General features: G+C 42.9%; 1 protein-coding gene across 6 annotated transcripts in view; it reads left to right on the top strand.

Annotated features, from left to right (window-relative positions):
• The window catches only part of kiaa1109 (KIAA1109), a 75,319-nt gene that overhangs the window by 42,699 nt on the left and 8,325 nt on the right, over nt 1-24,295 (top strand). The window contains exons 51-82 of one of the 6 annotated variants that reach the window (XM_084568654.1): nt 141-234; nt 3,962-4,168; nt 4,644-4,879; nt 5,078-5,322; nt 5,530-5,635; nt 6,129-6,226; nt 6,358-6,546; nt 6,703-6,871; nt 7,314-7,525; nt 8,166-8,249; nt 9,398-9,596; nt 9,828-9,887; nt 10,059-10,285; nt 11,211-11,387; nt 11,864-11,994; nt 13,036-13,159; nt 13,256-13,368; nt 13,839-13,929; nt 14,252-14,311; nt 16,731-16,999; nt 17,192-17,407; nt 17,681-17,861; nt 17,955-18,051; nt 18,481-18,642; nt 18,756-18,892; nt 19,320-19,515; nt 20,013-20,213; nt 20,318-20,494; nt 21,334-21,471; nt 21,948-22,193; nt 22,332-22,485; nt 24,017-24,174. In XM_084568654.1, coding sequence (XP_084424780.1) covers nt 141-234; nt 3,962-4,168; nt 4,644-4,879; nt 5,078-5,322; nt 5,530-5,635; nt 6,129-6,226; nt 6,358-6,546; nt 6,703-6,871; nt 7,314-7,525; nt 8,166-8,249; nt 9,398-9,596; nt 9,828-9,887; nt 10,059-10,285; nt 11,211-11,387; nt 11,864-11,994; nt 13,036-13,159; nt 13,256-13,368; nt 13,839-13,929; nt 14,252-14,311; nt 16,731-16,999; nt 17,192-17,407; nt 17,681-17,861; nt 17,955-18,051; nt 18,481-18,642; nt 18,756-18,892; nt 19,320-19,515; nt 20,013-20,213; nt 20,318-20,494; nt 21,334-21,471; nt 21,948-22,193; nt 22,332-22,485; nt 24,017-24,174 — 5,154 coding nt within the window. Of the gene's footprint in view, nt 1-140; nt 235-3,961; nt 4,169-4,643; nt 4,880-5,077; nt 5,323-5,529; nt 5,636-6,128; nt 6,227-6,357; nt 6,547-6,702; nt 6,872-7,313; nt 7,526-8,165; nt 8,250-9,397; nt 9,597-9,827; nt 9,888-10,058; nt 10,286-11,210; nt 11,388-11,863; nt 11,995-13,035; nt 13,160-13,255; nt 13,369-13,838; nt 13,930-14,251; nt 14,312-16,730; nt 17,000-17,191; nt 17,408-17,680; nt 17,862-17,954; nt 18,145-18,480; nt 18,643-18,755; nt 18,893-19,319; nt 19,516-20,012; nt 20,214-20,317; nt 20,495-21,333; nt 21,472-21,947; nt 22,194-22,331; nt 22,486-24,016; nt 24,175-24,295 lie in introns of all 6 variants that reach the window. The other 5 variants (XM_084568652.1, XM_084568653.1, XM_084568655.1 and 2 more) reach the window with 5 other exon arrangements.

The following is a 24,295-nucleotide window of genomic DNA, read 5'->3' as shown; positions in this document are numbered from 1 at the left end:
CTTGTGTCTTTTTAAATGATTGATTTTATAGTCAAAATCTAATTTAGCAGATTTCCTCCACAAATTAAAAGGTAGCAATTCCTCTGGGTTAAGTTTGTTTCACCTGATCTAATCTTCGTTCCTTATTCATGTGTCTGCAGATATCCTTCACCAGAAAATGACAGAGACGTGTGCGTCGGCTCACATAGGAGGGGTAAACATTGTCCTGCTGGAGGGAATTACACCAAATATTCAGTACGTACAAATTCTCTTTCAGTTCAGCCAGTCGAGTTTAAACAAGTTTAAACAGTTCCCTAAACAAGAAAACACGTGTTTTGAATGAGAATGTTAGGTCCTATCCTGAAAAGGTTTTGTAAAAGAAGAACTTATAATTGCGCTTGTAATTGCAAATTCACTGAACATGTTTTAAATGTATTGATCTGGACCTCCTGAATAATGGCTTGGTGATTGGGGTTTTGTTGTGTGTCGACAACACAATGTCTGCATGAGTAGTTGATATTTTATTTGGTGTTTTATTTGTTTATGGTAGAACGTCACAATTGACGTGTAACAGCTTTGGAAAAAATATATTTTTTTAAGATACCAGGTTTTTGCATTTATATGGACACTAATAAACAGAACAATAGTCCAATCAGAAGAAAAATATCCCATGCAACCGTCTTGAATAAAGCTGGCCTGATTGGACGGAGCGTTGTGGTGTAAACCTTTGATAATTCATTGAATAGGTAAATAACAACCATGTAAATTGATCGTTTCTGTCTGGTTGGAATGAATTAATTCCCTCTCCACGTCACGTAGACATCAGGTGTCCTGAAGAGTTTCCAAGAGAGACAGAAACATGTAGGTGGTAAAACGGGCTGTTCAAAGAAGTCTTTTAGAAGATGAACAAAGCTTGGATTGATGAAAACATAGGGTTGTTTCAGTTCACCTTGGTCACCTGCTTCTATTGAATGAACTCGGTGTTGGGGAGTAGATAAAAGTTGGAGAAAAAACTTTGGGTTCATTACATGTTAACACAAATTCCCTTTTACGCCACAAATTTATTTTCCGTGCGATTAACGCACACTTGTTATGTTATTATGCCCTTGCCTCGCATCGTAGTTTGGTAAATCAGGAGATGATCAATGCAGCAAAAAAAAAACAATGTGGAAAGCAAGCACGGTCTGAAGTGCGGTAGTAGTAGTAAATCATTTTATCCTGCTGAGGGCAGTAATACATCCTGTGATGTCAAAACTGTCAAAGAAGAAGGATGCAGGATCAAAGAATCAAGCAGCTTTTTTAGAAACATCTTTTTGAGGTAGACTTGGAATAGATAAAGAAAAAAAAAGATCACATCAGTCATGCGTTAACTATGGAAATCATACAATAAATAGCGATTCAGTATTTTAATTTATTGACAGCCCTAGTTTTTGGGCATGGAAACACATAATATCTCATAAGATCAATTTATTCTGTATTCATGTATAAAGTTAAGCTTGAATTTTTTATGCTATGAGAAACCTGACAAGTGTTAGGTGTCAGTTTGTAGCATCATATTGCCGACTTCTATTAAAAATGACTGGGGCATTGGTGTCAACACAGCATAATCAGAAGGATTTTATTGGTGTTAATGAAATTTTGTCCACGTAAATGTAGTCCGTGATCTCTAAAAGGTAATCGGTTATATTTTTAACACACATGAACACAACAACAGAAACACTGGAATACTTCAATGTCAAGTGTATAAGCATCTTTAAAAACCTGCTGCAGTGTGGCTGCAGCGTTGCAGTACGAGCACCGACGCTCAGTGAGAGTCAGTCACAAACGTCTTTGCAGCCCGGTGATATTAACGTCTGCTTTTCTTTCTACTGCAGGCAGTTTCCTCAAAACATAACCACCCTAATCAGGTTACAAGCCCTGCAGTCATGCATTTATCCAGACCGGTGTATTTCTGCGCTGTTTTTGATTCAGTCTATTACTTCAGACAGATTGCTTGTTTAACGGACGCACCTGCTGTGGAAAATAAGACTGAAACTCAATCCTGTTTTCAGACTGTGTACTCATGCTTTAGATTTGTACTCTTGGTGTTCCCAATATGTAAAATTGTCCAAAATTATACAGTTTATTTCTATTTGCTCTGTTGAATCAGATGAACACATTGTGCAGACAGAGAACATCATTTAAGCCAGGATGGCAAAAGTAGCTATCGTATCAACAGCTTGTCAGGGGTTGCTTTGAGAGCATTGTAATTTTAACATAATCCTGTGTGTTTGCTGAGCTTCCTCTGGTGTCTTAACGGTTTTATTAATACAGAGCTGTATCATAACAGGATCTTCTAAAGCAAAATCAAGTGCCAGGGAGAACCTCAGAGCTGGCCGCATCTTCACTTTCTTTGTATTTGTGCTTGTAGAAAACAGTTCTCACCATGCAGTGTCTCAGAAATGTTTCACCCTTTCTTCTGCTCTTCTTTTTTTTTTATTTTTTAAACTTTTCTTTGCTTTCTCTTCCTACTATTTGCATAGACTGGAGGATTTCCCAACATCTCCCACCAGCACTGCTAAACAAGAGTTTCTGTATGTTGTTACTTCAAATATAGGGCCTACATACATTAGTCAACAGAAACACAACAACCTTAATTGTACATCGCTCATCTGTCTGAGTCACCTGTCTACCACGTGTATTTTCAGTTACTCAGGACTTTCAAGTTTGATAATGAAGCCACTGTCATTGGTTTAAAACCTATTAAGGTTACCATTCCTGTTGATTTTATGAAAGCAGAAAGTTGGCCTGTTTAGTTTTGATAAAACTGTTTAAATTAGTTTCTTAAATGAGAAAGAAAATATTTCATGTTAAATTCCCTACATTTCAAAATGACAGGTCAGTTTAGTGTCATGAATGAGGGAGAGGAGAGAAGCTACTTTTGTCATTTTTGCTTCGTATAGATTATAAAATAATTCAATTATTAATGAAGTCATAGATTATTCAGTTATATTGTGAATTTCTTTTAAACTCATTTGTGTACAGTTTTTATGTTCTTTTCCTGATGTCATCCATCTGACAAAATACTGAAATGTCTTAGTTGACTATTCAGCATTTTATGTTGTAAGTAGGGCTGTCAAAATTAATGTTTTAATAACGTGTTAACGCAAATTCCTTTTAACGGCATTTATTTTTACAGTGGGTAATTAACACACGCATGTTCTGCTATTATGACCTAGCCCCAAACCGTAGTTTGGGGAATCAGGAAGTGCTCAAAAGCAGCATTAACACTGTGGAAAGCAAGTACAACCTAAAGTGCCATTGTAGTAAATAATATTACCCTGTGGGGGGCAGTAATAAGCCGTTTATTGTCCAAACCTCCAAAAATCCCTAAAGAAGAAGAAAGCAGAATTTGCAAAAATTGGTAGTCTTTTGAACGGCAAGTTTCGTTTCAAAGTTCTCCTAGGTGGATCTAACGACAAGAGCAAGGTTATCTGTATTTAGTGTTGATGTGAACTGACTTAGGAATAGAGCAGGGAGCTTTCTGAGCAGCTGAAATTTTAATAAGAGTAATGAAAGCTTAAAAAATCTCCTTCTAAAGGGCATTTAAATCAGATATTTTAAAAAGGGTAACACGCGCTAACGAATAAAGAAATCATGCGATTACTCATGATTCTTTTTTTTTTTTTAATCTTTTGACAGCCCTAGTTGTAAGTCATGTGAGATCTCTTGTTTTGGTTACAGATGCTAAAATAAGAATCTTTTTTCCTGCATACGGCTGGCCGTAGTGAAAAGTTAATTGTTACTCATTTATAGTGTGTCAGTCACGATTGCTCCTTCTACCCGTTGTGCCCCAAAATGGAATGCTCTCCTAAATCTGCATGGTGTCCCGCTGTATGACGTCCTCTCAACCAGTCCACATTCATTCATACTGTGTGTCCACATCCTGTCAGGAACAAGACTTAAAGTCCAGCTGCTGATGCCCGTTCGCCTTGTGTTTCAGGACGGTGGTCAAATGCAACATCGCGAAGTCACAGGCTCTGTACAGCGCCCAGCGGGGACTGAAGACCAACAATGCTGCTGTCTTCAAAGTGGGGGCCATCATGATCAACATCCCGCAGCACCCGGCTACTTTGCACAGCATGATGGTCCGCAGCTCCCACCAGCTCTCCAAGCAGATCTCTGACCTCATCCGCCAGCCGTCCAATGTGTAAGTCATTCATCTAAAAAAAAAAAAAAAAAAACTTGTTTAAAGCTTTTAAAAAGTGGCTGATTCTAAACGTACCAGTTCATTAGGTACACTAGTGAAAAAAACTGCATTCTAATTTAATGGCTCTGCGCTAAACCCCCCTTCATGACTGTTCTAATGTTCAATTTATGTCGAAACAGCGTCAGAAAGGTGGCAATTCAACTGTAAAATCATCCTGGAGGATGGAGTTTGTGGTGTTGTTAAAGTGGGTTGAAATTAAACACAAAAGTGTTTCTGTTATTTAGCCTAGCCCACTGCTCTCTCAGTTATTTTAAACTAATGCTGAACACCAGAACCTAATGAAGCTAAGATTTAGTAAGGGATGGGTAAATTAGAAAGCATTGGTGTACCTAATGTACTGGCAAGTGAGCGTATATCCATACAAATCCAGAGTCACTGCTGGGCCAGTCCTGATTGAGCGGATGTTTCTTTACAGTCAACCTCCTAACAGGGAGGACACTCCCACCCCGCAACCCTCCGACAAGGCATCCAGCATCAATCAGACCCCTGTCGAAGCCAACGAGTTCCCCCAGCTTCCGGAAGGCCTGGAGAAGAAGCCCATCGTCCTCAAGTTCAGCGCCATGATGGATGGCATCACCATCGGGGCTGCCCTGCTGCCTTCACTAAAGGCAGAGTACAAAATGGGACGCATGAAGAGTCACGGCATGACTGGTGTGTGGAAACCAGAATTAGGAAAGAATCTGTTTTTTCCTGCAGCATGAATTCTAAATAGATTATGCACCAGTAACCCTGAGTGGAAAATATAAAAGGAAAATGGAAAAGTGTCTACCAGTCTTATCAGTCTATGTTGAGTCGTACCCTGTCTTTGCTGAAGAACCACTCACCTTTTCATCGCCTTCTTTTGTTTAGGGGCACAAACCAGCTTCACCTTTGAGCTGCCGAACCACAAACTTTGCTTCCAGTCAAAAGTGTCCCCGGTGGACTTGTCCACCATGTCGCCGTCAGCCAGCCTCACCCTGCCTCCAGTCACAATGTCAGGAGAGTACATCATGGAGGACCACGAGAGCCACTCGGACCAGGGCTGGGGCCCAGACGACTTCCCAGCCAAGCAAGGGAACTACCTGCAAGGCAACTACCTGCGTTGTGTGGCTGAGGTAAGAGTCCCAGTAACACAATATAGACTTCTTGTTAGTCTCTAAGCTCAGGCTCTGTAGAGAGGCCTCAGACATCAGCTGATCACATCCACTACTACCAAATAGCTGCAGATATCCAATAAACCAGTTAAATTAGTTTCTATGCCTTTTTTAATAGCTGTTAAAAATGTTCTGGACTTTGTATTCACTGCCGTCTCTGCTGCACAGATTGGTTCATTTGAGCATAACCTGACCACGGACCTGCTCAACCACCTGGTCTTTCTGCAGAAGGTCTTCATGAAGGAGGTCAACGAGGTCATTCAGAAGGTGTCAGGTACTGTGATCTTCTACATGTCTTCCATTTTTACAGCCTTAGCATATTCACAAATGACTTTGCAGCCTTCTAAATCTGTACCCTTTTCCTTGTTGTTTTCCTCTCCAATCAATGAAGTTAATCTAATCTAAAACATCTGACTGATCCCCACAGAGTTCTATAGTCTATATCTGCTGCTTAAGTCCCTGAGAAAAATCTATTTTCTGTACAAACAATGCCCGAGGCACTGCCACACATCCAGTCATGTTTATTTCCACAACAGTATTGACGCTAATTTGTTTAACTTACTAAGCTTGATCAATGTAATTGCTTAAAAGAGAAAGGACTTTAAGTCTTAGGGTTAAGAAAAATAGTGTAGCATCAGCTGAGTGTGTGGCAAGTATTCACATCAGATAGAAGTCGTTAAATGTGTGTAGCACATATTGGGGCACGTTACATAACATTTCATCCAGCGTCTGTGTAAACTGAACGTCTTTGCTCTCCACTGACACAGGAGGAGAACAGCCCATCCCTCTGTGGAATGAGCACGACACCTCGACAGATGCAGACAAGCCAAAGATTCTTCTTTATTCTCTCAGCCTCATGTTCAAGGTACCCCGTGAATGCAGATTCATTCACACTATGAGAAGCAGCAATGTAACACATTGTGTTGTTTTAAGTCATGAAATCAGAAGTGTTTGTGTCGGTGAGTAATTTTCTGAGTAACATCCTCGTGTTCGCAGGGAATCCAGATGACAGCCACCACTCCCTCCATGAGGGCCGTGCGCTTTGAGACGGGCCTGATAGAGCTGGAGCTTTCCAACAGGATCCAGTGCAAGGCTCAGCCAGGAGGCAGCAGCAGCTACCTTAAGCTGTTCGGCAAATGTCAGGTCGATCTCAACCTGGCCCTCGGACAGATAGTCAAGCACCAGGTACAGATGAACCTCCCACTGTGTCATAAGTGTTCTCAGGCATTTATCGTTAAGCCAGATACACTCACAGAACGCACATTTCTTAGCAGGGTGTGTTCTTGTGTTTAGAATCGCTTTCGATCAGATATGACCCTGTTGCTCCCTTCCACTTTCCAGGTGTACGAAGAAGCCGGCTCAGACTTCCACCAGGTGGCGTACTTCCGGACTCGGATCGGTTTGCGGAATGCTCTTCAGGAAGAAATCAGCGGTTCATCAGACAAGGAGGCCGTCCTCATCACACTCAACAGGCCAATCGTTTTCGCACAACCTGTGGCATTTGACAGAGGTTCAGTTTACTTTTTGTCTGCGTTACATCTAATATCAAATGCTGGAACAATCTCATTAAACAACATTGATTCATAGTTATTTGCAATATATTGAGGTCTGTCGTACTGCTGGTGCTGACTTTAGATAAATGAATCCAGATTTGACGTAAAACAGTTATGGTCGGTTACTTTTGTTGAGAACATGGAACATGGAAGCAACTAGAAGTTTTCTGTTGTAACACTGTACATACAGGTTGTTGGTTGTTAAAGAGGGATGACTCTGTGAACGAACTGAATCCAATCTTCACACACAAAAACCCACAATTTTTCATCTAGATCTTGGCACAACCCTTATTCTTCCCTGTTAGTCTCTTGACATGTCAAAACCTAGCGTGACATGTCGAGGTGACACTCGGGATCTAATTTTATGTTCTCTCTTCCCACCCCTGCGCCGTCCTGCAGCTGTGCTCTTCTGGCTGAATTACAAGGCAGCCTATGACAACTGGAATGAGCAGCGCCTGGCCCTCAACAAAGACATCCACATGGCCACAAAAGAGGTGGTGGACAAGCTCCCGGGCATCCAGCAGACCTCCGTCCAGGCATTCAGCACCCTCTTCCTGCAGCTGACTGTCAATGACCTGGGCATCTGCCTCCCAATTACCAACACATCCCAGGTAACGCGCTGTGCTCGGTTTGGAGCTTCAGTAGACATTCTTCTCACATGTGAACTTCTGGGTGTAGATATCCAGGTTCATGCACTTAATATTATTTAGCTGCAATTCCAAGTTTGCTTCAGGTTCATTCGGTTCAGATTTCCCTAACAATCCATTTAAGGCTTTATTAAAAACAATTCTGTCTGAAGAATACATAGAAATATATATTCCTATTATTTGCCAGATTATTAATTGTGCAATTGTGACATTTGATAGAAATGCAGTTTTATTTGCATTTCAAAACTTGGAGGTGTTCATGAGAATATCTTTCCTGTAATTAAAACCACTGATTGACACATATTGATGTTCCTTGTCAGTTCTGATATCAGTGTTTCCCCTACTGTAGCTGTAAACCTGTACATCTTCACATCACACACACTCCTCCACTTAGTGAATGATCAACGCTTTCTTTATTTTAATGGAAATAGTTTAATGCAGCATATTATTAGTCTGAAATATGCTTTAAAACTCGAATCGAACATTTCTAGGGGAAACGCTAGATATCCATTTATATAAAGACGATTTGAATTGCCCTGTCATATTTACACTATGTCCATAGATAGAAGATATACCAGCTGTTATGTCACGCTTATTTCCATAGAAAGGACAAGTACCAGCTACGGAGGGCATCAACTCTGAAGCTGGGGCCAGCACATCAGTAGGCCGGCAAAATAATGCACGAAAAGTAACCTACAATTTATTACATCTCTTGTGATGGCTTGTTGTGGGACATTGACTTACTGTGATACTCTTCCATGAAATCTGTCACAACTACACTGCATCACAAGTGCCCTGTTGTAAAATAGTTGCCAGGTCGCACCACTCTGTAACAATCCAAATTTCCCTCCGCAAAGCTGGCATAACTACTAATGAAGCTTGAGCTGGTCTGAGGTGTGTAATTACTAAAAACAAACTGTTATGCCAGTTGGTGTCCAGAGTTTCTGGAAAGATTTTTTTTTTCATTATGATACACAAGACTAGACGGAGAAAGGCAGTGCAGTGGTGCACATGGTGGGCTCTGCCTTCTAAGAGAAAGCATGTGGAAATTACTAGGATTCCTGCAACAAGTTCTCCAAAAATATAGTCTGATTTTCATCCATGTAACAAATACATGTAATTGGATAGTCCGGAGGTAGACATTAGAGGTGCACCGAAATGAAAATTCTTGGCCGAAACCGAAAACCGAAAATGGAGACACAGACAGACACACACACACACAGTGGGTCTTTACTTTATATATTGAAATACGTCCACACGGCAGACATGCCCTTGCTGGCTGCGGTTGTTGCTTGCATCATCACAACATCCTGTTTCGGCCGTGTTGTTTCGGCCGCACTTTTGGGCCATTTTCGGCCGAAAATGTTCGGTGGCCGAATATTCGGTGCATCCCTAGTAGACATTATTATATTACCTCCCTCCTGTTGTGATGCTGTATGACGTGATGACGATCAGACTGCTCTTTTGGTGCCGGTGCAGAGTTAATCCAGAAATCTGTGTAATTTGGGTGGTATTTCTCAAAGCTGCAATCAAACATAATCTAATCTAACAATCTGAAAAACCTGGTAACATTTCACTCGCGTGTTTACATGAGCAACACTTACTTAAATAATCTGTGGTATGGCGACATTTTGCAAAACTAACCATGCTTAATGATCTGCCTCTGTTTTGTTCTTTAAAATCGCATCTAAAGTAGCTTTACAGTCCAGCAGAGTGAAGTGTTACCAGCTAACTGTGTCTCTTCTAAGCACATGGATGTGGGTTCTTTTTCCGTGTACCTCTCTCCCTCCCCTCCCTTGAGGCCTGGGTAACCCTTCTCCGTGCCCTTCCTACCAGGCCAATCACAGCATAGATTTTGACACCGGTTCAGCTCTGGTCCTGACCATTGAGAGCACGCTGATCACCGCCTGCTCCTCCGAGTCCCTGGTGAGCAAAGGGCACTTCAAGAATTTCTGCATCCGCTTCGCCGAGGGCTTCGAGACCTCCTGGGACGACTGGAAACCTGAAATCCGGGGAGACCTCGTCATGAATGCTTGTGAGTAACAGGCTGTTTTTGCTTTTAGATGTCAAAAGCGTTATTTGAATGGAAAAATAAACTATTTATTTAGTATAAATACAGAAAGAAGTGTCGGAAAAGGTCTTTTGAAGCACAGTTATTCTTTTGAGACTGTTATTTTCTGATTGATGACTTAGCTTCAGCAGCTTTCTCTGCACGCATCTCCTCTGAAATATTGACTAGCTTTTTGCTTGTGTCTTCTGTATGCAGGTGTGGTCCCTGACGGTACATATGAAGTGTGTTCCAGGACTACAGGGCAACCCTCTGCTGGCAAGTTCTTTTAACTATTGCCTGGTCCATGAAATATGGATCGGACCATAGAGAAGCACAATAAGCGTGAGACGGCTGTCTGAAATTTTTTATTGTTTATTACATTCATTTCATCCTCCATTGTTTATTTCTTCACTCTCCCTCCTGGCTGCTTCCCCTTCATCAAAACAGAAAGCAGCAGCGCCGGCACATGGACTCTCAACGTGCTTTGGAAGATGTGCGGGATTGACGTCCACATGGACCCCAACATCGGCAAGCGCCTCAACGCTCTGGGCAACACGCTGACGTCGCTGACGGGCGAGGAGGACGTGGACGACATCGCCGACTTGAATTCTGTGAACATGGCCGACCTCTCGGACGAGGATGAAGCCGACACCATGTCACCCACCATCCACATGGTCAGACATTGCATAATGCATTTATGTCTTATAGTTCTGCTTGAATTAAGAGGAGCTGTAGTTGGTAAAGCCTTTCCATCGCATCAAGTGTTAGACAGTTTTTAGGTTAATTGTGATTATACTGTGTAACATTAGTAATATCCAGCTGTCAGAAGTTAGATCAGATGTTTTGCTTTGTTACTTACTTGAGTCATCAAAAAATCGTCTGCTTAGATTTGAAAGTTTTAAAAGAGAAACTGAGCTTTTGAGCGCTCTATTGGTGATTATCACAAGTTGCAAGGAAATGCACTTACTGTATTCTCTCACTTGCAGCAGATGAGAAGATCAGTGCCACTCTAATATATGTCTCATACACGTCTGTTAAATGTAAGGCTCCATGTAGCAGCTGCTCATCTTAGCACAAAGACTGGAAATGGATGAACCGATGCGTAGTAAACCTGCCTCTGAAGCACCCTGGTTTGTGTTCGATGAAGGGTTATGAGTCTCCAATGGTTGCTAGGCAACTTCACATGTCGAAGGTTGCGGTTCCCAGCTATGCAACAATCTGGCAAATAGCCCCCCTGTAACAATGCAAATTGTATTTTTGTTTTTTTAATCAGCAGTTTTTATATCAAGTTTAAACAAGATATAATGTGTAGCGCTGTGAGCTCTAGTGTGACGGTTTTATTTAGTCTTAATGCTAAGTTACCTGACTGTTTTCATTTGTAGCTTCACACTGGAGAGACATCAAAGTTGTATCTGTCTTCTCATCTACAGGAAATAGAATAAGTGTATTTTCCAAAATGCTGAACCCTCTGTTTAATATCTCATCAGTATATTTGATCCTACCTGACTTACCTTAAAACAAAGCTTCAGAAGGTAAAGTCTGACCTGAGTCGCCCGTTCTTCCACCTCTCCATGCCTCTGTCCCTGCCGTTGTTTACAGAGTCCAGAGAGCCCGTTCAGCCCTCGGCTGACCTTAAAGAAGCGTCTGGTAAACCACATCCTGGGTCTCAGCCCCAGGCCTCAGAGCATATCTGTCCCTCCTGACGACTTTAACTGTGCAACGCCTTGCCTCCGAGCGGGCGGTGACAGAGCCCAGAGACCCCTCTCCTGGTCCTGTGTATGTAGCCACCCACAGTGTTACCTCTTCTCTGGGATGACAAATTCTGGGTCACTTGCAGTTTACCAATGAAGACTTTTGGGTCCGGAATGCTGAGCAGTGGTGTAGCATAACAGAATAATATTGCTTTGCATTTGCTTTCACTGCCCTTCTCATTAAGGTTCAGTCACGGGTGAAAAGAAATAAATTACTGTTCCCTTTGGCATTTTTCCTCTTTCACTTGTAGTAGAGTGGTGATAGTGGTGATGGTGATGGTGGGGTCTCCTCTTTCATGACATTGTCCCTGGTGTGTGGAGTGATTTCACAGATAACCCATCCTAATTGAGTCACGATAACACATTTAATCTAAACAGATTTTTGGGAAGGACGAATTCTTATTAACATATGCTTTGTTTAATTGGGAGGTTTGACGCATTTTGTTATAAGTTTTACCAGACACGTTTGTTTGGATACATTTCATTGGTTTGCCCCAACAGGAGACCTTTGACCCCAGGAGGCAGATGGCGATGGGGAATCAGGTGGTTGACCCACGTGGGAGGAAGTTCACCAAGAGGGTGGTGGACATCCGAGAACTGAACGAACAGGCCAAAGTCATCGACGACCTAAAGTAAGAGTCCTGACTATACCTCTCATTTGTTGGTCACCAACGCCGGCCTTTTTTTATTTGAGCTGTTTACCAAAACATACTCAAGTTACAGATATATAATGGACTGAGTTAAGACTTTCAGCTTTAGTTTGAGGGCTTCAGATTACAACCATTTTATACATAGTCTTGTATTTTCAGGGGGCTCATATGTAATGGGACACATGACTCAAAAGCTATTAGATGTACGTGTGAGACAGTCTTTATTTCTCTGTTGATTAAGCAGGGGAAGAGTCTTGAGTGTGGCATTAGCATTTAGTAACTGTTGCTGTGAACCTATAACATGCATTCCCAGGAGTTGTCAGTGCAAGTGAAACAGGTCAACAAAACAAATCTGTCAGAGGAAGAGCAGAAATATTGAAAGTAGCCAAATCAACAGCTTGATACATTCTGAGAAAAAAAAAAATCTACCAATGAGCTTTACAACTTAAAATAGCTTGTAGTCCATGAAAGAATAATCTGTGGTGAATGATCCCAGAATCCAGTCCATACCAAGGAAAACCCCGTCACAACATTCACACAGTGGAGAACACTCACCAGGAGGTAGACATACATTAGACTTAGACAAAAAAAAAAACATGTAAAAAGCAGCTAGAGCTGTTCTGCATTCTTTGGATTAATGAAACTAAAATCAACCTGTAACAGAAAGACATCAAGTCGGCAAGTACGACATCATCTGTCAAACATGGTGGAGGCTCCCAGTGGCACTGGGATGCTTTATTGATGATGTGCCAGAAGACAGAAGCAGCTGGATGGATTCTGAAATGAATACTAATTCACTACTACTGTTTGATTAGGTTTGTTTGTCCTGTTGCATATGAGCTCTTGAGAGTAGGGGACACATTTCTTTCAATTTGAATCTGAAACCCCTAAAATAAATGTTGAGAGACTTCACTTTAAGCCCGCAGTTATTATATAACCATGACTTGAATTTGTGTTGGTAAACCACCAGTATAACAACATTTGTCAGTTTCCAGAAAGTGATTTCCTTTCTTTTCATCTCAGGAAATTGGGAGCCAGCGAGGGCACCATCAACCAGGAGATCCAACGCTACCAACAGCTGGAGTCCGTGGCCGTCAACGACATCAGGAGAGACGTCAGGAAGAAACTGCGTCGCTCGAGCATGAGGGTGAGCCCTCGTCTATTTACCTGCGCCGAGCAGAAGTGCATTCCCCGCACATCTATACTTTTAAGGCTGCGTGTCTAACGGTTTGTTTTTACCCAGGCGGCTTCTCTGAAGGATAAGTGGGGCCTTGGCTACAAACCAAGCTACAACCGCTCCAAAAGCATCTCGGCTGCGGCAGGCCGGCCGCCTTTAAAAAGGATGGATAGACAAAGGTAAGCGAGGGCAGCAGCAGCCACTTTCCCCGCTATCATATTATCATGGATATTACACCCTACAGAGTGCTTCATCTAGCATTGACTGTAAACAAACAGGATCAGGTAACCTCTGTCTCACATCGCTGCTGCTGTTGCTGTTATATGTTTTTGAAAACACATTCCCCATTAACCTCGCACAGTGACTCACAAATTGGAATGCAGCGTGGAGCAGGAGGGCACAGGAAGTGCTTATTGCTTTTGTTAGTAGTAATTACACAGATATGTCAGAATTAATGTAGTAATGATACTAAAAGTTCTGTTTGACCTTTAGCAGTGGGAGAGAAAAAATAAACAAAAATAAATGTTCAGTGATTACATGCTGCATCTTCTGAGACCAAATATGAGCTTTAAGTGTATAGCACACCATGTCACGACATGTATTTGAGCATCTCAAGCTGTTTGATTATATCAATTTGCTGTGTCCTTAGCTCCAGAATAGGTGACGTGGATGATTTGCCAGATATCCGTCAGGATGCATCCTCTCCTGGACCACGGGTCACCTTCAACATCCAGGACACGGTAAACTTACTTGTACAAACACCCTTTATGTGTCACATGTCACAACAGGGATAGCTACATAACATATTGTATATTGATTTAATTCTGTGAAGTGTGTTACAGATGCATTTATTTTAACCAAATCAGTATTCTAAATAATGATATTATTTTTAGTTATGTGCCACTTCACATACACAGTATGATCATCATCATCTCATTCCCCTTCTATGTACATTTGTAACTGATCCCCACACTAGAAGTTTTACAGTCTACATATATGACAGTAACTACAGAGGATCCAGTTACCTCTTTTTTTCTCAATAACTCTTCTGTTCAATTGAAGCTTAATAATCAGGCTTTGGACTCTGAACAAGCACCTGAGAGTCCAGGAGAGATATTCAAGGTATATGGTTTGAAAAGATTTAAACTTAACAAATGAAATGAACTAACCAACTCCAACAGTTCACTTCTGTTTCCTCTTCTCCTCTGTGATTACCTTAACAGCGCTGATAGGATTTTGAATATGCAGAATCAAAACAGGATGATGATGACATGGAATCCTCTTGTGTATAAACACACAACAAGCTTATATTAGATTTCTTTTGGTAATAACTTGCTGTAATCCATTGCATCCCCAGTAACACTCTAATTTACTGCTGGTGCGTGGAGATCACAGGGATATATATTTATATTAGTCTTTATTACTTCTCTGTTACTGATACTGTTAGCCACAGAGAATGTGACACAGCGATTTATCTCTTATTCAGAGAACCTCAACACAAGCACGTTTTCAGAAATTAATTTCTTTGGATAATAAAAGGAGGTTTACAGCTGGAATGCTGCTTAATGAATTAGTGCCTGGCACAGTCTCATCCTCTCTTGAAACTGCATAAGAAAATCAGTCAGCTTCTCTCAGCCTTAATATGGTTTCTAATAACAAAGCATGATTAGCCTCTGAAACACAGATTTTTGTGTTTTTTTTGTTTGTCACAACGCTTGGTCTCACACCCAACAATGCCCAAACCTTTAAGTAGATGAAATAAAATCTATGTTCGATATTTGAAATGCAGCAAATTAGCTCTAAAATCACCATGTCTAATGTATATTGCAAAGGATTTTCTTTAACCCCAACTACTAGCTTCACTGATGCTTCACTCGTTTTCACCCTGAACCAGCGTCACCTTCCCACCAAAATGCAATTTGTGGCTCATATTGCTGAAAACCATGTAGCAGGGCCAAGATAATTACAATCATGCATGAAGACGTACAGTATCTTATTATAAAATACTAGGTAGGGCTGGCTTTAAAAAAAAAAAAGGATTTTCCAGTTGAAATCCATCTTCATTTTGAAATGATCGCTGCCTGTGGTCTCATGAGACGAGGTTTCGCATGACTAGCGTCACGAGACCGCTCAACGGGATTAATCCACATGTGAGTGAGATCCAATCCATGACAGGAGCTACGACTCTGACAGCACCATCTGGTCTGGAAACTGGAATCTTTAATAATGCACCCGGTCAGAGTTCCATTTCTTTTTTTTCTTTTTTTTTATAGCTTGCAACATGGGTTTGAAACCGAAACATCTCTAAATAAATCAATATTGAATTTAATCATAATCAGTTTAGAGTGATGCATAACGTCAGTAGTCGCACATTTTTAGAAATAATGTGAATTTTCTTTATTTTACAAAGAGAGAGAGTGATTCCACTAATATCTGTTAATACAGAATGAGGTTACAACTGGCAGATGGCTAGCTTATTTTAGCTTAGCTTAGCTTAGCTTAAAGACACTGCTTGATTAAAGACACAGAATCCACCAACCTGCCACCGCCTCAAAACATTACTAATTCCATCTTGTATCTCTTCTTGAACAGAATCTGTACAAAAGCCAAAGTGTAACACCAGTAGGTTGTGATCATAGGAAGAGATTATGTTCCCTGCTGTTTCTTGGTTTGACTTCTTATCTTCACTGTGCGGTTGCCAGGCAACCTGCAGACAGGAGAATTCCTAAATCAATTGTGATCAAAATCAACTTCGCTTAGAACTGATCCGACACAAAACTTCAAATGACTATCTAGTCTTGGGCGTGTTTGGACGGTGCACTGAATCAATCTGTTTGCTGCTGCATGTTCTTCCTTGGGTGTGAATGAATCTTTTTCCCTACACAGTACCACACCTTTCTCTCTTTAATGGGTGATCAAGACTAACTCAATATATTGATTGTGTGCTGTGCTCACTAAAAAATCACTGAAACGACCAATAATGGAAGATGTTGTTGTGGCTGGTCTCGAGTTTTTACTGGTCTCCGGTGCTGTTTGCTTTTGGATCTGTTGTCGCTACTGATGACTGGTCTTTTTCCTCAAGTCCCGTTAAGGGTAGAGGACGTGCATGTAGACTTTCCACGGTCACCCTCATGGCAGTGTTTCTCCTTTTCCTCCTTTGGGGGTGTCTCATCATCCTCATCTTCCACCTTGTCTCACATGGTCATTCCTCCTCATACAAAGTGCATGACCTCTGAGCTGTTCAGTGAACCGTCGCAGGTTTTAGTGTTCTGTCATTGGACGTGAAGTCAAGCCAGTAGATTTCAACTGAGAGATACAATTTTAGCATTGAAGTTAAGATTGGATGTCAGAAATAACGAAAATACCTTGTGATCAGCCTGGTCCAATGTACAGAACACTATCTCCTCCGAAGTTCTCAATCCTTGAATGAATTCTTACTTAAGACATCAGCTTCATCTCTGAGATGGACTGATTCTAAGTAGGAAGACTTTTTGACAGATTTGAAAGCTCCCTGTGATTCACTCTCTGTCCGTCTCTGAAGTTTCCTGAGGAGACAGAGGTGGACCTGTTGTCAGTCACCACTGACGAGCCATCCCATCCTCATCATCACCTTCACCTTCATTCTTCATCCGTTATCGAGGGCCAGCACTCAGTTTTCAGTGCCCCCTGCACTCCTGCCGTCTTCTCACCCGTCATTCCCTTCCAGCACGACGACATGAGGCGCGACGACCTGTCCTCTTCCTCTTCCGAAGACTCCGAGAAGGAGGACGAGTTTGAGCGCGTGAGACCCCTGAGCTATCGGAGGCCTATGTGAGTCGTCTCGTCGTCTTGTTTTTGTCTGCGCAGGCATTCTTGTGATGAATATTAGATGAAACGAAGCGCCATTAATCTCCTGCTGGAATGCGCGGAAGCCTTTCTTTTATGATTTATGTTTTCTGCTCTAAATAAAGACTCTCGGTTTTCAGCATTTTACTAAACAGTCCCTTTCTTCTTGCTTCACAGCCAAGCGCCTCACAGGAAGCCCTCGGGCTTTTCTGCTGTGAGTCAGCTGTTCAGCGAGCGCTGGCCAAGCACACCTGCCAACCGCAGCTTCAGTGGCCCGACAACTGAAAGAAACATTGACTTTGAGCTTGATGTCCGGGTGGAGATCGACAGCGGGAAGTGTGTCCTTCACCCAACTACTCAGCAGCCCGAGCATGAGGACATTTCTTTCAGGAGGTGCACAAAAAGGCTCTTTTCCCGCTATGAAAACTGGAGATTTTTAGTTAAAGTCTGACTCCTTGTTCCTGCTGTTCTTTGCTGGAAGTCATTTTTGACATAACGTCTAGTAAAAAAGAGTCAAATCAAACTACATTACCAGACACAATGTTACGCTGTACCTGAACTGCTGTGACAGCAGATTTTTTTCTCAGTGTTTAGACAACTAAAGAGAATAAAGCATAAGAACACCTCCTTCAAATGACAACTCTCGCCTCCTTGTGGGTTTTATAGGAGCTGCGACCGCAGCCTCAGGAGTCTTGACCAGGAGTCTCCCCCCAAGAAGAAGAAGCTGCAGCCCACCTATACCTCCACCACCCATCTCCTAGCTGGCAAGAAATGCCCCTCTTCTCTGCAGACCAAGTCCAATGACATGGAGACCACAGTCTTTTACATTCCAGGAGTTGACGTTAAGGTCAGCTTTTCCCTCTGCTTCCAGTGTCCACAAGTTTCTGCCGCTTTCTTTGTGTGCTTCAAATGATTAATGTTTCCTTATCTCTTCCTGCAGTTGCACTACAATTCCAAGACCCTTAAGACGGAGTCGCCCAACACCTCGCGTGGATCCTCTCTCCCCCGCACGCTCTCCAAAGAGTCGAAGCTGTATGGTATGAAAGATAGCGGCCCTCCCAACCCTCCCAATGCAGCCCAAAGCAAGACTAACTCGCTCCTACCTCCCCCGCCCCCACCTATTCCATCAGGTACTGACCCTTCCCTCATTTTGAATTGCATGCCCGAGCACCGACCGCAGTCACCGACACTAGAGCGCCACGCCCCTTTGATCTGATGATTCACATCTACATGTGGACCCTACGAATCAAATGCATGTCACTTCATTCCTTATTTTAAGGCATGGATGTAGGGGGCACCTTTGATCAAATGGTATTATGCATATTGATGCGCACCACGGGGGGAAAGACACCACCAAAGAAAAATCTGTTAATATGATTCCACTTTATTTAAAGAAATGAACGAACCGTGCTGTGGATTTATAATCCGGGCTACAAGATGGCTTTAACTTTCACGTGTCTTTGCAGCCAAAGGTAAGGGCAGTGGAGGGGTAAAGACGGCCAAGCTGTATGCCTGGGTGGCCCTGCAGACTCTGCCAGAGGAAATGGTCATCAGCCCCTGCCTGCTGGACTTCCTGGAAAAAGCACTGGAGACTATTCCTATCACTCCTGTGGACAGGAACTACGCAGGTTTGTTATTTTGCGAATAATCCTCTCGGGTGATTTGTACAGTAATAACACCTAGAGGTGTTGTGCGTCTGGTAGTGAAAACGTTTTTGTGCTCTCTTCTTCGTCGCCTGCAGTGGCGTCCCAGGAGGAGGACATGGGTCAGTTTGAGACGGTGGAACCGCTGGAGGAATCAACCACCTCCCTGGTTTCCTCCTCAACGTCGGCGTACTCATCCTTCCCTGTAGATGTTGTTGTTTACGTCAGAGTCCAGGTACTGACCGTACAGTATTACAGTTGCCTTTCTCCAGGGTATTATACTGAACACCGTTTGGGAAAATCACATTTTATTCCATACGCAGTCCAGTTGGTGGATTTATTTCTACAGTATTGCTTTTTCAACATTTACTAGAAACTGGTCCCGTGTCAGTTCCTTGTAATAGCTTTGAGCTGCGATTTAAAAGTATTTTAACCAAATATCTCTCCAACATGATGTTTCTACTGCATGTTAACAGTTGCACAGATCTCCTCATTTGTCATTTCACAGCAAATGTACCTGTCAAACAGTTTCAGGTACATAAAATATAAAGCTGCTTAAAGAAATGCGAAAGGTTAACGCTGAAATTAATGTTTACAGTTGTCATTTTATATTTATTTAACATCTCCAGCCTCTGCTTCATGCTGTCACATTTGTTTTCCAGCCGTCTCAGATCCGCTTCAGCTGCCTGCCGATGTCCAGGGTGGAGTGCATGCTGAAGCTGCCCTCTCTAGATCTGGTTTTCTCCTCTAACCGCGGCGAGCTTGAGACCCCGACAGGAACCCACCCCGCCGACGGATCACACCCGCCCTCCTCCACCCCACCCGGGCAGCATGTCCCCAAACCCCCTCCCAGCAAAGGTGCGCGCGGCGCGTAACTTGGCGCTTTTGTTTTCGGCGGAAAGATGGCGCTGTCTAATTTGTGCAGAGATATGTGAAGAACAAAACGTTTGCAGTCGAAACCTTTTAAAGTCTGTGACACGCTGTGAGCATATCTGCTAGCTGTCACTCCGCGGTATGTCTGGGGCCTGTTCGATATAATGTCGCTCACAGCTTCTTTTCTTGCATTCATTACTTTGCCCTCCAGTCTGTATTTCTGCCGCTGATGCAAGTTCTGCCACATTTTTGTTGTTTTCTGTTGTGGTTCATCTCAGGTTTTATTTTCTACTTGTTCTAGTCACATTAGATTTAAATAAACTGTTTCCAGTCTGATTAACTTACTCCTCTCTATTCTGAAAAATTTGTTGTAGTGTCATGTCATGTCAGACATACGTTTTAACTGGGTAAAGTCATATTTTACGTATTTCATGCATGTGATGGCTTGTCTTACCTCCGCATGTTTTTGCTCCTCCTTCCAGCGTCTCCATTACTGGGGAGCCCTCTGGGCAGGAGCCGCCACAGCAGTAGCCAATCTGACCTCACCGGGCCCCCCAGTAACTCCTCAGGCCTCAGCTTCACTGCCTGCATGTCTGATTTCTCCCTCTACGTCTTCCACCCCTACGGCGCTGGAAAGCAAAAATCGGCTGTCACAGGCCTGCCTCCGGGTCCGGGGCCTTTAGGTAGGGCAAACTTCCTGTGATATTATTATATGCTAATGATACGGGGCTGCAGGTTTTCACAAATACACACGTTTAATGTGTATTTGCTCTTCTTTTTCCTGCAGGTGCGGTAGATGAGGAGCCGTCTTCTGTCACAGGAAGGAAAGACTCTCTGAGCATCAACCTGGAGTTTGTGAAGGTCAGCTTATCCAGGATGAGGCGCACCGGATGCCCCACCTTCATTGAAAGCTTCATCCCTGGTAAAGGGGGGAAAATGGACACCACCCTCATCAACATCTCAGGTACGCGCTCATTCTCAGAGAAAGATATTTCTCTGTTAGACATGCAAGAGGTTATAATGATAGACGTCTGTCAGCGTCTGGAAGACTTGTCGAATTAAAATCAGGGAGCGCTGCTTGAATGTATATTACAGAACAAATTACATACTTTGCAAGAACTCGTCTTTAACGCTACGGTCTTGGAAACAGTTTTTTAAATGCTCATAATTTCGGAGAAAAAAAAAATGGATTTCAGGAAACTAGAAAATAAAGTGAAAAATAAATAGCGAGTGAGGACCCCAGAGTTTATTGCTCTTCTCTGGTTTGTGTGTCAGTGTTCTGTATATGAACAACATATTCAGTTTGATCAGGCATCTAGGCTGTGCATGGAAAGCTCTCGTCATACCTGTCTGGGTAACGCGTGTTCACACTGCAGTCAAACCGTTCCGGGGAGCAATTGCAATAAGGGTTGAGACCACGCTGTCTAACTGGGCTCGGAGCGATTGCTGTGTTCACAGCAGCTCAAACAAACCGACCTGAGGGATAAACACTTCAGGTTTCGGGAGCTGTAAAACCACTTTAAGACGTGTCCAAATATTTACATATATATGTACTTATTTTCTCTATTTTTGTATGTTCTCAGTAAAGACATGTCTCTCTTCCGATGTCCCAAAGTTTAGCCCAGTTCACCAGGAAGTTTCACATTGTTAGTGTGACACTACCTCACAGTGTTAATATGTTTATTTTGGAATCAAGCAGTGTCCCAGTCCCCACTGATACAGACAGGATATTTGATTTGGTGCACAACAGAACTGCTTATTTTCCTTGTAGATTACTTTAAAAAGGTGACGTTCTCTCCTCAGCTGTATGTGACATCGGCTCGGCTTCCTTCAAGTACGACATGAGGCGGCTGAGTGAGATCCTGGCCTTTCCCAGAGCCTGGTACCGCAGAAGTATCGCCAGACGCCTCTTCTTAGGAGACCAGACCATTAACCTCCCAGGTGAGGGCTCAGTAGTAGCATTCCGAGTCAGAGATGGCTTGTTTACTCAAACATACTGTTTGGTTGCTGAATTTGTGCCAAGTCAGACACGGCATATTTGTGGCCGCTGTTTGGATGTTGTAAAATTTAAGACGATGAGCAGTGAGCTTTTCTGAGCTTGTGGCAATGCTGCTCTTCTCATAAAACGGGCTTTCAGGAACTGATGTGCTTGAATCTTAACATTTTCATGAGGTTTTCAGATAAATATACCAATAAAAAAGTAAGGGAAAGATAATGGAATGGCAAAAAGGAAAATGTAGTCAGAAATAAGAATAATACTCCAACCTCCATCTACTAACCTTTGTGGCTTCAGCTCGTGTTCATTTTTCACATCCCATCTCGCTGACCTTCCTTTAGCCAACAGTTCCTCCCATCGCTCCATGTTGACATTTACAAGGCTGTCCTTTACTTACCACTCAACCTTTACCTTGCTCCAGCCTCCGGCCCCGCCACCCCAGACTCGGCCGAAAACGTCACCCAGCATCTCTCCCCGGAGTCCAGCCGGAAAGCCTACTGGAGGACGTGGGACGGCAGCACCGGGACACAGCACATGCCCCAGTCCCCCAACGTCTTTTCAGAGCACTCCACCGGAAGCAACATGTCCCCAGGCGGCGTGGGCCACCTCAAGTCCCCCGCACCTGGTCGCACCAGGAGCGTGTCCGACTCCTCCGCTCCGAGGAGGGGTAATTACAAACACCTGATTTGTATTTGTGATGTAAAGCTGCTTTTGCTAGTTTTAGGTGAAGCTTTGCTCAGAAAATACAGATTAAAACACGAATGTAATGAAGATTTTTACCTAATTCATCTTCATTTTTGTACAGATTCGGTGACCAAGACTTCCACTCCTGCCTTCGGTAAAAACGGCAAGGCAGCAGGTCCGCAGGGGGCACCGTGGGAGACGCTGGTTGTGTTCGCCATCAACTTGAAACTGCTCACCGTCCAAATGAACATGAGCAACGTCATGGGAAACAACACGTAAGCGGTTACACTGTTTGTACTATTTACTGTGCGTCATCTAATACCAGGGATCGACTATAGTGGAATAGTAATCAGAATTTAATTCTGCTTCGGTAACTGAAACATACTCACTATTTATGATGATTTTCAGTATTTTCTATGTGAAACGTGTAAGAGTAACAAGTAAATAGAATATATGAACAACCCGAGTAAGCGGGGGCTTGTATCGTCACTAAAAAAACGCTTTTGATAGATGAAAAATAAATACCTTTCATCTCAGAGCATCTAATGAGTTTCAGTCTCAGACTATATTTGTTGGGCTGCCCCACTTCTAAGCTTGTTAATGGCTAACCAACAAACACTGTCCTCTCAGATCAAGGAAAGATTGCCAAGAACTGGTCTGATTGGATCTATTTGTTAACATCTGAGTTCATTAAGCCTCAGCACAGTTTGCCTCACCCCAAACCAGGTCAAAATCCAGACTAAATCCATGATCCTTCATCCGTACAACCAGTCACAACAAGTATCTCTATTTTTACAGTTCATCCCTAATGAACACTATTCAGATGATGCATTAATTAGAAATGTTTACACCTAAACAGGCATCTGTGTAATTTCTGTTTTCACCCTGCAGGGGTTGTATAGAATCCTCTGAGTGATGATTAAAATTGGCCTTTAACTTTACGATCAGCGTCATTTCACCTGGAGACCTACAATAACTGAAAAATCATATAGTACCAAACAGGCTGGGAAACAGAAGAGAGGAAAAAGCTGATGATATAAGTCTAACCTAAGAATATTTTAGTCTGAGCTAAACGTAATTTATTTAATAATCATCGGCTGCTACACTGGTTCACAACTACTGTATGCCTCTGGGGTGTCTCTCATCTTTTCAACCTCCAATATCGCAGTCCTTATGGCCCTTTATCGCCCACTCTTATGGGCTCGGTTCATCTCTCCTGCACTGCTGTATTTCACCAGTCAACGTTGTATGCAGTTGTTACAGCTTTCATCTCTACGGCTGAGACGGTACTGCAGAAAATCCCGCTGAATCGGTGACAAACACGGCACCCTCATAACTAAGGCAGCACTGTTTTATGAGCTCTGCGTCATCATAAAGTGAAAAATAAACCCCATCCCACTCTGGAAATGTGTGGAGTCCTTAAATCACACCTCCAGCCTCTACCTCGCCAAGCAGTCCACTGCACCTCCTGAGCTCTGATTGAATAATTTATGATTTGACTATGTTCTTCCATCATAAAAATATTCATGCAAACATTTAGAATGGCTTTAGATTCAGACAGACAGACAGTACTACCTGCTAATGACATGTTAAACTGACAAATTATTGACATGCTCTGTAAGTTAGCTGACATGATGACTTTTAAAACAGATTTAGTACTCGAGGTTCTTTTTCTTTTCCTTTTCGGTTACCTGTGTTTATTCCTGAGCAGCTTCCAGTGATGAGTCATTTATGTTTCATAGAGAGCTCTTGTACATTATTCAGCAGCATTTCAGAAGCGCTCACGGTTGTGTTTGCCCCCCACAGCTGGACAACCAGCGGGCTGAAGAGTCAGGGCCGGCTGTCGGTCGGCAGCAACCGAGACCGGGAGATCAGCATGTCCGTCGGCCTCGGCCGCTCCAAGCTCGACTCCAAGGGCGGGGTGGTGGGCGGCAATATAGACGTGAACACCCTGGAGATGGTCTGTAAGTAAACAAAACGTCGACTCTCTCTTCCGACATCTCGGGGGTTTCTGCACCTCGTTAGCAGCTCTCGTTCTAGCAGAGTGTGTACCGTGGATGTGGAGCTGAGCGCCAGTCCAGTTCT

The sequence above is a fragment of the Chelon labrosus genome, assembly GCF_963514085.1.
Source record: "Chelon labrosus genome assembly, chromosome: 20".
Lineage (NCBI taxonomy): Eukaryota > Metazoa > Chordata > Actinopteri > Mugiliformes > Mugilidae > Chelon > Chelon labrosus.
This window is presented reverse-complemented; position numbering and strand designations above follow the sequence as displayed.